The sequence below is a fragment of the Phodopus roborovskii genome, unplaced genomic scaffold (assembly GCF_943737965.1).
Source record: "Phodopus roborovskii unplaced genomic scaffold, PHOROB, whole genome shotgun sequence".
NCBI lineage: Eukaryota > Metazoa > Chordata > Mammalia > Rodentia > Cricetidae > Phodopus > Phodopus roborovskii.
In genome coordinates this window covers 9547266-9559899 of record NW_026126461.1, presented here as the reverse complement: position 1 = coordinate 9559899, position 12634 = coordinate 9547266, and the positions used below count along the sequence as shown (strand labels likewise).

Below are 12634 nucleotides of genomic sequence, written 5' to 3'. Positions count from 1 at the left end.
CAGGCTCAGTCTTAGTGCCTGGGAGAGAGACCAGGCCCTGCCACAACCGAATGAGACAGACTATGTTGACTCCTCATGGGAGCCCTTACCCTTGAGGAGAAATGGACTTGGGGTAAGCTAGGGGGAGGTGAGGGGAGGGGAGGAGGGATGGGAGGGAGAACTGTGGTTGGAGTGTAAAATGAAATAAAAAAATAAAAAATGGGAAAAATAAAAAAAAAATAAATCTAGAACATCAAAGACTTTTTGTAGTATAAAAATGGTCCTTAGTAATTTCAAGAGAAGACACACAAATGGCCACATTTTCTGTATGTATAGAAATTCCGAGCGTCACAGATGACTCTACCATTCAGATAACCTTCAGAATTGCTTGTTTAGAAAGTGAAGGAAAGAATGGCCCAATTCATCTCCCTCTTAATGGTAGTTTATGGTACACTCCAGTCTGAATAGCGTGTAAGCCATTTTACTCACAGGTTCTTCCCACTGGATTGGAGTATTGCAGCATTGCTTGGATCTATGACTAGAATGGTATCTTCTTCAATTGGTCCAAGGCCTCTTTGCTGGTAAACAAACTTGCTGTCAAAAGAGCTAAACAAAACACAGTAGAATGGAAAATTAACAACCCATAACTCGGAGGCACTTGAGAAGTGCAGAGCACTTACTTGAGACCCTTAATACAATCTCGGAAGGGCTGGGATGTACTTGACATCACGGTCTCCTGAACTGTATTATAAGCCACCATGGATGGTCACAGTGCGTTCTCAAACCCACCAGGTCCAAAGCAAGAGCTCATTTACACATGAGGATTTGAGAACCCTGACCCAGGCAACTAAAACGTCTAAAAAAGCTTTTCATAGTGTGTAAATGAATGATACTTTAAAAATATATTATGTGAGGATAATTTTCTCTGTAATGGGATGGGAGTGAGGAGAAGGAATCATTGTACTAGCCAAATGTATAGCGTGGGAACACAAAAGGATATACAGAGAATATTCAAAAGGATTTCAATAAAATGAAACAGGATTTATTATTGAAACAAAACTATATTCTTAGAGACATGAAATTTCTTTCTAGCAGCTTTTCATTAGCGCAAAATGGATAATGATAGAATACTTGGTTTCGAATGAACTTAGTGATTTCTGCTTTTTCACTCAGTATCTTCTGGGTTATAAAGTATTATATACATATATTTAAATTTTATATTTATATTTAAATAGTAGTATCTTTCCTTAGAATACCAGCTATAACAGATGCTGTACTTATTTCAATTTCTGTCCCAAAAACTAACATGAGCCCCTCCTCGTCCTGAGGGACTATACTCCTAGATCCCAGTGGTACTGGCAACCACAAATAGTACCAAACCCTGAGTCTACTACATTTTTCCCTGGGAACTGAGAACACCAAGAGACTAAAAGAAACCAAACTAATAATGTAAGAAATATAATGGGATTTTGAAATAAAATTTCAAGCATCACGGCTCCTGGAATTTGTGGCCACTTTTAAGTCAAATAAGGTTGACTCAAACAAAGCACAGTGATGCTGTCAGCTTGGGCAGGAGATGGTTGCTAAGTAACGGATGGGGTGGGTGATGGATGGGTCCAGAGTGTTGATGATAGTCAAAGAGATGATTAAGGTCTTGGCAAGATGAAGGCGATTTTTATCATACTCCTCAGAATAACACAAGTTATAGGTTCAAAATTTATAATTATTCACTTCTAGAATTTTCCACTTAATATTTTTTAGAGCTGGTTAACTGCAAGTAACTGAAACCAGAAAGTAAACACTCAAATGAAACTATTTTATGTTTACTGTGCAAGGTACAAAGATGAGCTGCTATCCAAGGTTGTATAGCCAAGATGTAAATGAACCAAATACCAAGAAACCATTTCGCATGTTCAAAATCAAAGCATTGAATCACCACACAGAGATGTATTTCTTTATAAACTATATATATGTGTCTTTTCTTTTAGTTCAACTGGATAATCAAAGGAATTGGAATAACACCAAATATCTGTCAAGACATATTGACAACTTGGGAAGGTGACAGACTGTTCAAATATATAATGCATCCATTTATTAGTTGGCTGTTTTCTTGTGGAACCAACAGGAAGGTCCCAGTAGGAGCACATAAAGTTTTAAATCATACTCTCTTGCCATTAGAAATATTCATCACATAATTATCCGAGCTTCTTGACTAGTAAGGTCTTTGGGGCATATTTTTCTTGAAAGATAACAGTAAGTTCCTGAAGCAGTTCTTATTAATGATGTATTCAATTGAACACAAAATATTGATTTAGCTTTGTCAGCCTAAAACTTAAGTAAAACTGTTGGCATAAGCTATCATGTGTAGTTAAAAACCACACACACACACACACACACACACACACACACACATATATATATATATGTTTGCACCAGTAAAAAATCACATAAGATATTCATGATAACATATTAAACTGAAATATAAAATCATGTTAGTACAATAGCAATGAATAGATTTACAAGGTAGCAGTGAACATGGAAGGTTAGTAAAGGACAGTCACTTACTATTACTGTCATAAGCATCCAAGAATTTATTCTATATTTGAAATAATATTAAAAAATGAACTCCTTTACTTGAAATACTATAATTGTTCCTCTAGGAAACAGAGATGTATTTAGCCTTCAATCATCTTACTTTTTTCTAAGCTATGGCATTAAATATCTAAAATTAAAATAAGCAGGTTGAACTTACATGACACAGCATGTTCTTATGTGTAAGAGGATGGAGTCCCTAGTTCATTATCTCTTAAAGTTTCTTTAATATACTTCATCATTCATAAGCATTTTAGTGCTATGTAAAGGCCCAGGGGCTATAAATAATATGAAAATTCTTCCTGTAACAACTAGCAGTTACGACGTCTCTCTTTTATATAATGAGATGTATTTTATTTTACTGTCCTTTGTAGAAGACGGATTCCAGCAAGACATTTTCATACGTGTCCATCCTGTATTTCGATTTTGTTTAAATTCACCGCCATTAGGATAATTCCTAGTCACACTTCCACTTTCATAGCACATGATCCTTTATTTTGTCTTTTTTTTGTTTTTTTGTTTTTTTGGCATAAGAGATAACATGCAATATATTTGGCGTTCTGAGTTTTAACTGCTCTGCTCAACACTCATTTCCTACAAGGAACATAATTTTGCTCTTCAAAGGATAAATAAAATTCCATTGCTCACATAGGCTACACTTTCCCTACCCTCTCATCTGCTGACGCACATCTAGGCTGATTACATAAGCCATGATTTTGTTTTGCCCCCATTCCAAGGGAAATTTTAATTGAGATGAATTTAGACTCATACAGTGGCACAGAGCTTCTGTGCACACTTTATTCATCTTTCCTCGAAGTGACATCTTTGTGAAACTACACAGAGCATCACAACTAGGGTATTAACATTGATAGGCCCACTGCCCACAGTTTGATGTCCTTATTCAATTTGTAAAACTTAAAGGTCTTGTTGATACTTAAAGTTGTGTTGTCAGGGTGTGGAATATACAATTCCAATACTTTTCTGACAGATTGCACCTAACAGATATTGAAAATTCCTTTCCGCCTAATTCTTACCAAGTGTTGTTCATTTTGCATGTAGTGAGTGTTCTGACTCATCTTTAATAGCTCAGAACTGTGACATTCTAATGGCTTATTGTGTCTCTTCACAAAGCAGGAGCATATCAGACCTTCGTACACCTAACTCTGTATCTCCCCTCTGCACAATAACAAGCCACATAGAAGCACAGTATATTTCCTTGCATCTGGTTTCTCTTACAATGGGTTGCAGTTAATGGCTTCCTTTCTGCCTTGATATTCACTTAGACATTTACCATCAACCTCTGCTTATGTAATTTTTTTTGAAAATGAACAACAACAAAAAAGAAACCTACTTCATTTCATTTAAAGAAATACTAGTTTGTCCTCACTTTTGAAGTACTGCTTTATTGTTCAGCCACAAATTTTAAAATACAATCATTATTCCCTTATTTTCACAGGCCCAGAACACTGGGCTTGACTTCTGAGAATAAAGGCTGTGTTAATGAACAGGTCTAAATAATTCAGACTCAGGGAGGGTCCTATGTCAGTCAGGGCAAAAGAGAGCACTGTGTCTAATGAGCAGGTGAGTGGAGAGCACCCTTCATGAAATGCACGGTCCTGTACCACTCACAACATACACAAACATCTGCCAAGCAACAGATGTCCTTCTGCAAGGAACAATTTCTATGATGGCAGCTGCACATATAATCTAGAAACTTCAGGTTCCTAATAATGGTAACAAGTGGTAAAATTAATTCAGGGATCAGTCAGTCCCTTTCATTTGATCGCTTTATCTTCCCATGGTATGGTAGAAAACCAAAATAGAATGCTAATAAAAAGTAACAATACAAAGAAAACAAATCAAATCTCTATAGCTATAATTTGGAACAATTGAAGCCACCAGTTTTTTCTGCTTATCAATATGTATTTTCCAATACTTTATGAAAACATAGCAACTGAGTATTGGGGGTTTTGTTTCATTTTCTATTTCCAGGTACATTATGTCATCTGTGTGTAAAAATGGAATCTCACACACTGCACGAGTTACTTTTTCACAGAAAACATTTGTTTTACAGATTATTACTACATTTATGCTGTATCCATTAGGGATCTCTCAGGGAGTGATAGGCATGTTCTTGAACTTGCTAATGAGGGAATCTCAAACAAAGGAAAAAGAAACACAAAGGAAACAAAAAACCCCAAATACTAAACAAGCTACTTGTGTTAACACCATTTAATTGTATCCTTTCGCCTTTAGTAACATGGAAGGAAAGTGTAAAATTCTCAGGGAAATGCAGCTTAAGGTGTTAACCACCAATGGGCCTGACCCTCCCATTTAACACCCTTCAGCAGACCTCTGCATGCTCAGATGGGCAGCACCAGGGGACAGTTAGTCACTCAATGATTGGTTGTCTTTCCTTTGTAAGCCTTTCACTTGGGATGGCTGGAGTGCCACAAACTAACAGCTGACACAGGGCAAATAATAAAGGCACAGACTTCTGAAGCAAAAAAAAAAAACTGCACAGGCGCAACAACACACAAACACACACACACCCATCCGTGCACACAGACATACATGCACATACACTCATACATAGAAGCACATACACAAACACACACTCACACACACACACACCCGTGCACACAGACATACATGCACACACACACACACTCCTTGCCAAACAGAACAATCTATAAACTCTCTTGTAATTCAAAGAAAGGTAACCCTTGAACCGCTCACAAATGGATGGTGGACTGTATCGTTGCTATAGCAAACTGATTATTTAGTGTTCTAAAGAAGCTACCCTCCCCCTTTCTGTGCTGCAGAGAAGTCATTATTTCAACCACATTTAACTTTTCATGGGGTCTAATAATACCCTGCACATTTCACACAGTGCCCGCAGCACTCATGGATTTTGTATGCTTCTCTAAAAAAAAGCGCTCAGTTGCAAAGACTGAGTGAGCAGTGGCCTATGGGCTGGAATTCATCAGTTCTTTATTGTAACAGTTTGAATTCACCATTAATGATTTTGCACATTAGCAGCTAATCAAACAGTTTAGATAAGGCTGAGACGAAATGCCTTTCCATATTCACACACATACAAAGGGTAGAATAAGCAGAAAAAACTTAGATGCCATCAATCAAAATCAAGGGAATGAAAATAAGTAACAATGTGAAGAAAGAAGTGTTGTGTTGTTGTAATTATATAAATTAAGAGACTGGGAAAGGAACCATAGGTTTTCAATTGGACAAATAATTAGAAAAATGTGCCTTTACTGTTATGGGTATAGCTTATAAAGCCCCCCTAAGTGGCGTATGCTTAAAATATTACATCAAAAACACCCTGACTACATACATAGTTTGGGAAATCCCTGTGGTAAGAAAAAGAGGAAGGCAAAGAAACCAGTGGTGCTGTTTGGTATGTGGACAGGCCTGGACCTGGGAACCCCTAGAAGCAGTGAAGAGAATATAGAACCAGGTAGCAAGAGTCTTGGTCTCTAGATCATGTTCTGTCCAATATGACCACTGGGCACAGAGGTGTGACAAAATGCATGCTGTGATTAAGCAATGTGAGGCAATTATTTAGAAACCCAACTCACTCTGTTTTAGACAGAGAGCTGATACAAGGGCAGTTCAAGTGTCTCGATGCATATCTCAAACCTATGGAGCTGTTACCAAGAGAAAGCCATGTCACCTGTCTCTATAAACACGGCGTTCTCTGTTAGACTGGGGAATTTCCATGATTCAGATTTACTGCACAGTAGAAGGGAGGGGCGGAGAGTTGAAAGGATGAAGATGCATCACAGGGGGTGGCATGGAAGTGGAAGGCCACTGGGTGATTGCAGGATGGCAAGGAAAAGGAAGGAAAAGGCCAGTCCTTTTGTAGAGCCCAAGTTTCTCAGATACACTGAGACTCGGAATGGTTTAGTCATTCCGAGCTGTGTGGCTTGGGTAAATCAAACCTCGGGGTATAAAAGAAATAGCAGATGCTGAGGCAAAACCTCATGCAAGCACCAGAAAACTACAGAGGCAAATCCTGTACTGAATTTTGCAAGAAAATTGATTTCTGCTATCAGCAACTCTAAGCAACGTTCCCCTGAGATGGGCAATAATGAAGACGTAGTTTGTGAACTACAGGGGGGGGATTCTAAGAAGACCTCAAGTTCTCAGAGCACACAGCTTACAGGATTCACTATGCACTTAGTCACACATTTAAAAATTTTCACTTATTTTTATTACACATGCATTGGTGTTTTGCCTGTATGTATGCCTGTGTAAGGGTGTCAGATCCCCTGCAATTTACAGACAGTTGTGAGCTGTCATATGGGTGCTGGGAATTGAACCTGGGTTCTCTGGAAGAGCAACCAGTGCTCTTAACTGATTGTCAGATATCTAATATAAAGATAAGAAGAACATCTTGTTTTCTAAGTAATTAGGATTAAAATATCTGTAAATTTAAACAATACTAAACCTATTGAAGTGAAATATTGTGGTGACAAAGTCTTAAATTTAATATTTGAAAAACAGAAAATATATGCTTCTGTTTTACTTCTTTTATACTTGAAGATTTTAAGAGATTAAAAATTAAAGAGCAACCTGATGCTCTTTTCTCTTAGTAAAAAGAAAATTAAAATAATGACTTGATGATTTGAAGGGGAAACTCAGTGACAGAGTACTTGCCTAGGAAAGTTCTGGTGCCCATCAAAACACACACACACACAGATGCAGAGACACACATACAAACACAAAAAGATACACAAACACAGTCACACACAAACATACACCAGAGACACACATATACTAATACAAATGTGCACGCACGTGCGCGCGCGCGCGCACACACACACACACACACACACACACACACACACACACACACACTACTTGGATTAACACAAGAGGTAAGGTGCCCACTTCTGGAAGAAAGAAATTAAAGGTCCAAGAAACCAAACTGCTTTCAGGTGAAATTAACTACATCATCATGAAGATAGTTGAGAGCCTGGGGAACATTACATTTACAAAATGCAAATAAAGACATGGAAAAATGGGAGAAAACCCATCCTGTATTATTGTGGTGAAGGTAGACTCAGATTTGAGTTTAACAAGTGAAGAACTTATGGCATCTGGAAGGTCCTCAGAACTGGATAGCATGTCCATACACAGGAACTTTAAAAAAAAATATTTTTGGTTGTAAGTTTGCCCTTTAATGGCTGAGCCATCTCTCCAGCCCCACAGGGGTTTTCTTAACATTGGAAAAAGTGCAAGTGTGGAACTATTGCAGATGCGCAGAACAGATGCAGCTAGAATCGACCCTTCTGGAGCTCTCCTTCAGGCAGTGCTCAGTATAAGGTAACCCATTTAGTATGGAGAGGTCTTTGCTGTTCTTTGGTTGATCCAACACTCTAGGCCCTCAAATCTGACATCTGCAAGGATGAAGAAATAAGACAATATATGCTACAAAACTCACCTTGGGGGATATTCTGTTGGACTATCAGTATGAAGACTGTCTTCTCTATGAGATTAGTATGATAATACAATTCTAGTAGGGATCTTGTTAATGTTTTCTGGGCTATCATATCCTGGGCGCTTTCATAAACTGAAAAATTTGCCTTTCTCTAGTTTTTGTTTTTTTCTTTCCCATCAGTAGCAGTTAAAAATCTGAATAAAATTTTTTTTTTCCAAAATCGTTTTTAACTCCATGTAGGGAAACAATAAAGGAAATAGAGGTTACAGCTCTAAACACTTGCAAATCAAGGCAAAAAATAATTGTGGTTTAGTTAAGGGTTTTGTGATGAGTCACTCCTGATACAACCCAGTCACCTCTGAGACAAACGAAGGAAGGCCAGAAAGAAGCCTTTGACGGTGGTGATGCCTTCTGAGGGACAGATGCGGCAGCAGCTGTCCCTGAGACCAGTTGCATTACTAGATGCTGTGCCACAGCAGGGCAGACTGGAGGCTCCTTTGAGTGTCACTATTCCCTGCTGGCAATAGGTACTGCCAATTTCTGCTCTAAGAAGCATCTTGAAGTAGGGAAAATGGAAACCCAGCCATGGAAGGAAGACAATTTTTCAGGAGATGTTAAGTGTCTTCAGATTCTTATTAATTTCACTGTGGTTGGCGTATTGTACAGCTGATGGAGAAGAGCGAGAGGGATGGAGGTTGTCAGGATGCAAGACGGCTGTTGCAGTGGCATCAGAGGGACTTTGGGCGCTGAGATGGTAAACTCCAAGTTCTGTCTGATGCATGGAAGTGATCACTTGCTAAGAACTGTGATGTAAAATTACTTAGATATGATTTAGAGCAAGCCTCTGCCCAGTGGAGCGTAGGATTTTGTTGTGCTGAGAAACTGGATTGGAAAGATTTCAGGGAACACGAAAGTGAGACCTGCCCCATGGCTTCTCGGCTGAGATCAAGGGAAGGCTTGTCACTATGCCAACGGTACTGCAACGAGACTGCAGTCTCAACCAACCTTTAATTCAAGTCTCTATCAGCATGGCATAGGCATAAATTCTTCAAGAAGGCATTATCTCTGTGCAATGTCTGGCTTTCACTAAGGAAAACATTGTTTTCTTTCTAAGTCATACCAACCAATAGGTTCAGGAAGGATAGCCATGTGTGACCATTAAAACAGTAGAATCTACAGTTTTTCTTTGAATAAATCCAAATCAATTAAAACAACAAAAACCAAAAATCACTACAGAGTAATATGTTTCTAATTGTCCTCATGAATAATAAAGCAGAAACTGTCTAGAAGCTGATGTCTGTGTGTTTCTGAAGATGTCTTCAAAACTATGCAAAACTATGAATGGAATAGCTTGTGACCAACAGATGATGCCAGGGAAAGAAAAGAGAGACTCCAAACATTCTAATAGTTAAGAAATAAAGCTAAGGAGAATGGCAAAACAGATAGTGAGTGAAGCCATCAATTTCTTCTGCATCTCCAAAAGCATCCATTTACTGATGCCATTTACCTTGGCACACACAGGGACCTTGGTGGTGAACGTACTTCCACATGATTCTGGTGAATGCCTAGGTGAATGCCGGTGCCAGAAAAAGGCAGTTTTGCAGCCAGAACTTCCTACCATATAAGCTGCAAAGAATGTCCTCCTAATGGTTCTTGTTTCTTAGTCCTGAATTGTCTCTTCCACGCTGACCTCTACTGACCCTACCTTGCTACTGAATTATTCTAGCCTCCACTGTTTGCTTGGAATGAACATAATATTAAAGTGGAAACCTGGACTCTGTCCAGTGTTAGCTTTTGCCAGCTGAAACCATATCAATGGGAGAAAATGATGCTGTAATTTTCTTGTCTGGCAAAATGTGGTAAGAAATCCATGCAGAAAATATAGCAATAGTCATTAAAATGAAGAATATGCCACAATGAGTAGTGATAGTCTGCTTTTAAAAGCACTTGTTAAAACACCATTAGATGTTCAATAACCACCAAGTCAATGTACTGGAGCATCATGATGGTATGCTAAACACTATTGTTTGCTTTGGGATTCCAAGCATCTTCCTTACATTCACATTGTGTGACAACTGGAAGGGACAATTGAACAGCAGCAGAATCATTCATCCATTTGTGAGATGTTGATTAAATTTCATATTTAACTGCATAAAAAGAAGCCATATTTGGATGCTTGACAGAATGAGTTATCACAATTTGAGTCAAGAGCTTATAAAAAGAGGAGCAGATTCCCAGTGTCCCAGATGAGATTCCATAATTGTCCATATGAAAGGAGAAAGTTCATAAAAAAAATCATTGAAAACATATTCAAAATTTTTTACTTTCATGTGTAAATTTGCAATTAAAAAATTACAAAAGGCTTTTCATCAGTAAGTAGACTCAAAACAATGTATTAAGTTGTGGTGGCACACTTAAAAATATATAACCATTGAGCATACTTGGCCAGCACCAAGCAATTAGGTGGCCAACTTGGCTTTTAGATGCGAAGGACCTGAAGCTTTGTCACTTGCTGATGAGACACTAAGGGAAGTGCCTGGTTTTCATTTGTAATATGTAATCTGTCACCATGATTGCAATGCCTGTACATTTAAGACACTGATAAGCCTACAGTAAGCGATAAATCACAGACATGATTCTTAGAATGACTCCAAAAATACAGTGGAAGACACAATGAAAAGTCACAAAGGAACTGCGGAGGAAGCAGCAGAAGTTAAAAGGTTCTAGGGTTTGCTTCAGATGTGGTATTCAGAAAAAGGATATATTTACATACTAATAAACCTGTGGGAAAATGTGAAGGATATGGCACTGAGGACTCCGACACTCATGGCAGCCAAATCCCTCCAATCACCATGTCCATAGGTGCACAGTTTTCAATGGCATGGGATGACATGAGGGACAGGAAGAGCCTAATGGCCTTAGGGATCTTTTTGTTTTGTTTTTGCACACAAGCAGGGAAATCACAAAATGCTTTTCTATAGTCAACTAGGAACTTCCTAGATGATAGCTTTCTGTGAATTCTTAAAATGTTTCATGAGTGTAGGACTGAACTTTTAATGGTCCACTCTGGAAAAAGAAGGTAATTCCAAGGAGAAGGTAATAAGATAATACACAGGCAAGATTTCAGACTGTTTCTGCCTTTCCTGTAAGCTAGTTCATGAAACAATTTTTTTTAACAATGCTCAAGATTTCCCCTCTTCTATTAATCATAGTTGGGTGTTTTCGATATAGGAATCATGCTCAGAATTATAGAGATTGATATAGAAACACAAGGCAAGCATCTCATTGTAAATCTTGATATCGTGGAGATGAAAGGGAAGAAATAATCAAGAAATACTACAATGGAAGAAGAATATCCACTCTGCAGAACATTAGTCCTGAATTCTGGATATACTCATTACTAGCTACTAACATCACATAAGGAGAGGCACCTAACTCTCACATGTTTCCACACAGCTACACCCACACTTCTTCAGAATTTTTTAAAAACAAAACAAAACAAAATTTAAAAACTGAAACAAGTTTACCTATTAAGTATTCATAATAGAATGAAAAGATATATATATATATATATATATATATATATATATATATATTATTTTCATATGCATTCTGGAGAAAAATGCTACTTACTTTCCATCCCAAACATGGTCACCTCTGTGGAAAATCACTAGGTTATTCTTAGAATCCAGTGCCACCCCAGAAACCTGGCCTGGTAACAAGTACACTCCAGGCCAGTCCAGTGCCTCCTCCACATGGAAATCTAAAAGAGAAACACACACATATATTCAGCATAATCACAGAGGCAAAGACTCAGCATTGGCACAAAAACTCATGCAAAGACACTGGAAACAAAGTCGAGCAGAAATCCACCACATGCACATGCCAAGCAGCCTCTTGAGTTATGAGACAACATGACTGCAGTTGTCTGGAGACCATCTGCTCTCCCATTGCCCATTGCGGAGACACCTGTAAAATCGGACAGTTCGTACGCTATAAAGGAGCCAATTTGAAATCTCTCCATCCTTGATAAGATTCTTAACTTTAAATTAAAATCTTTGAAAACTTATGCCAACATTGGGGGTATTGTTTTAATATACAATTCTGAAATGGAAATAAGTAGCAGGAATTACCAAAAATCCAGTCCCTCAATGTATCACTATTTCCTGGCTCTATCTATCTATCTATCTATCTATCTATCTATCTATCTATCTATCTATCTATCCATTCATATACTTTCTATTATCTATTTTCTTTTTATCATCTGTCTACCTATCAGCTACCTACCTATGTCACCCATCTGAATAAGCTACTTATTGTTTATCCATTATACCTGGAAATATATAAGATAGCATCATTTGTCTTAGACTTCAGGATTCCTATAAAAATTGGAATTCTCTGTCCTTGTACATATTTCCTTATCTTCTAACATGACAAAAAGCCAACATTGACAACTCTGTTACTGACTGACAAATTATTCCTGTTTCTGATTCTACTATTCCTATTCTGTATTCTGAAGAATCAATTCTTCAGAGAACACCTGAGTTCATTTGTGTTAATCCAAGTCAAAAACAAACTCATGAATGAGCAGGTACTATA

The 12634-nt window shown here is 38.0% G+C and overlaps 1 protein-coding gene across 9 annotated transcripts in view; it reads right to left on the bottom strand.

The window, feature by feature from the left end:
• Pam (peptidylglycine alpha-amidating monooxygenase) overlaps positions 1 to 12634 on the bottom strand; it is a 256160-nt gene that overhangs the window by 21481 nt on the left and 222045 nt on the right. For all 9 annotated transcript variants that reach the window (XM_051190860.1, XM_051190861.1, XM_051190863.1 and 6 more), the window contains 2 exons: positions 11669 to 11798; positions 469 to 585 (listed from right to left, as the gene is read on the bottom strand). In XM_051190860.1, the coding sequence (XP_051046817.1) occupies positions 469 to 585; positions 11669 to 11798 (247 nt within the window). The remainder of the gene's footprint in view (positions 1 to 468; positions 586 to 11668; positions 11799 to 12634) is intronic.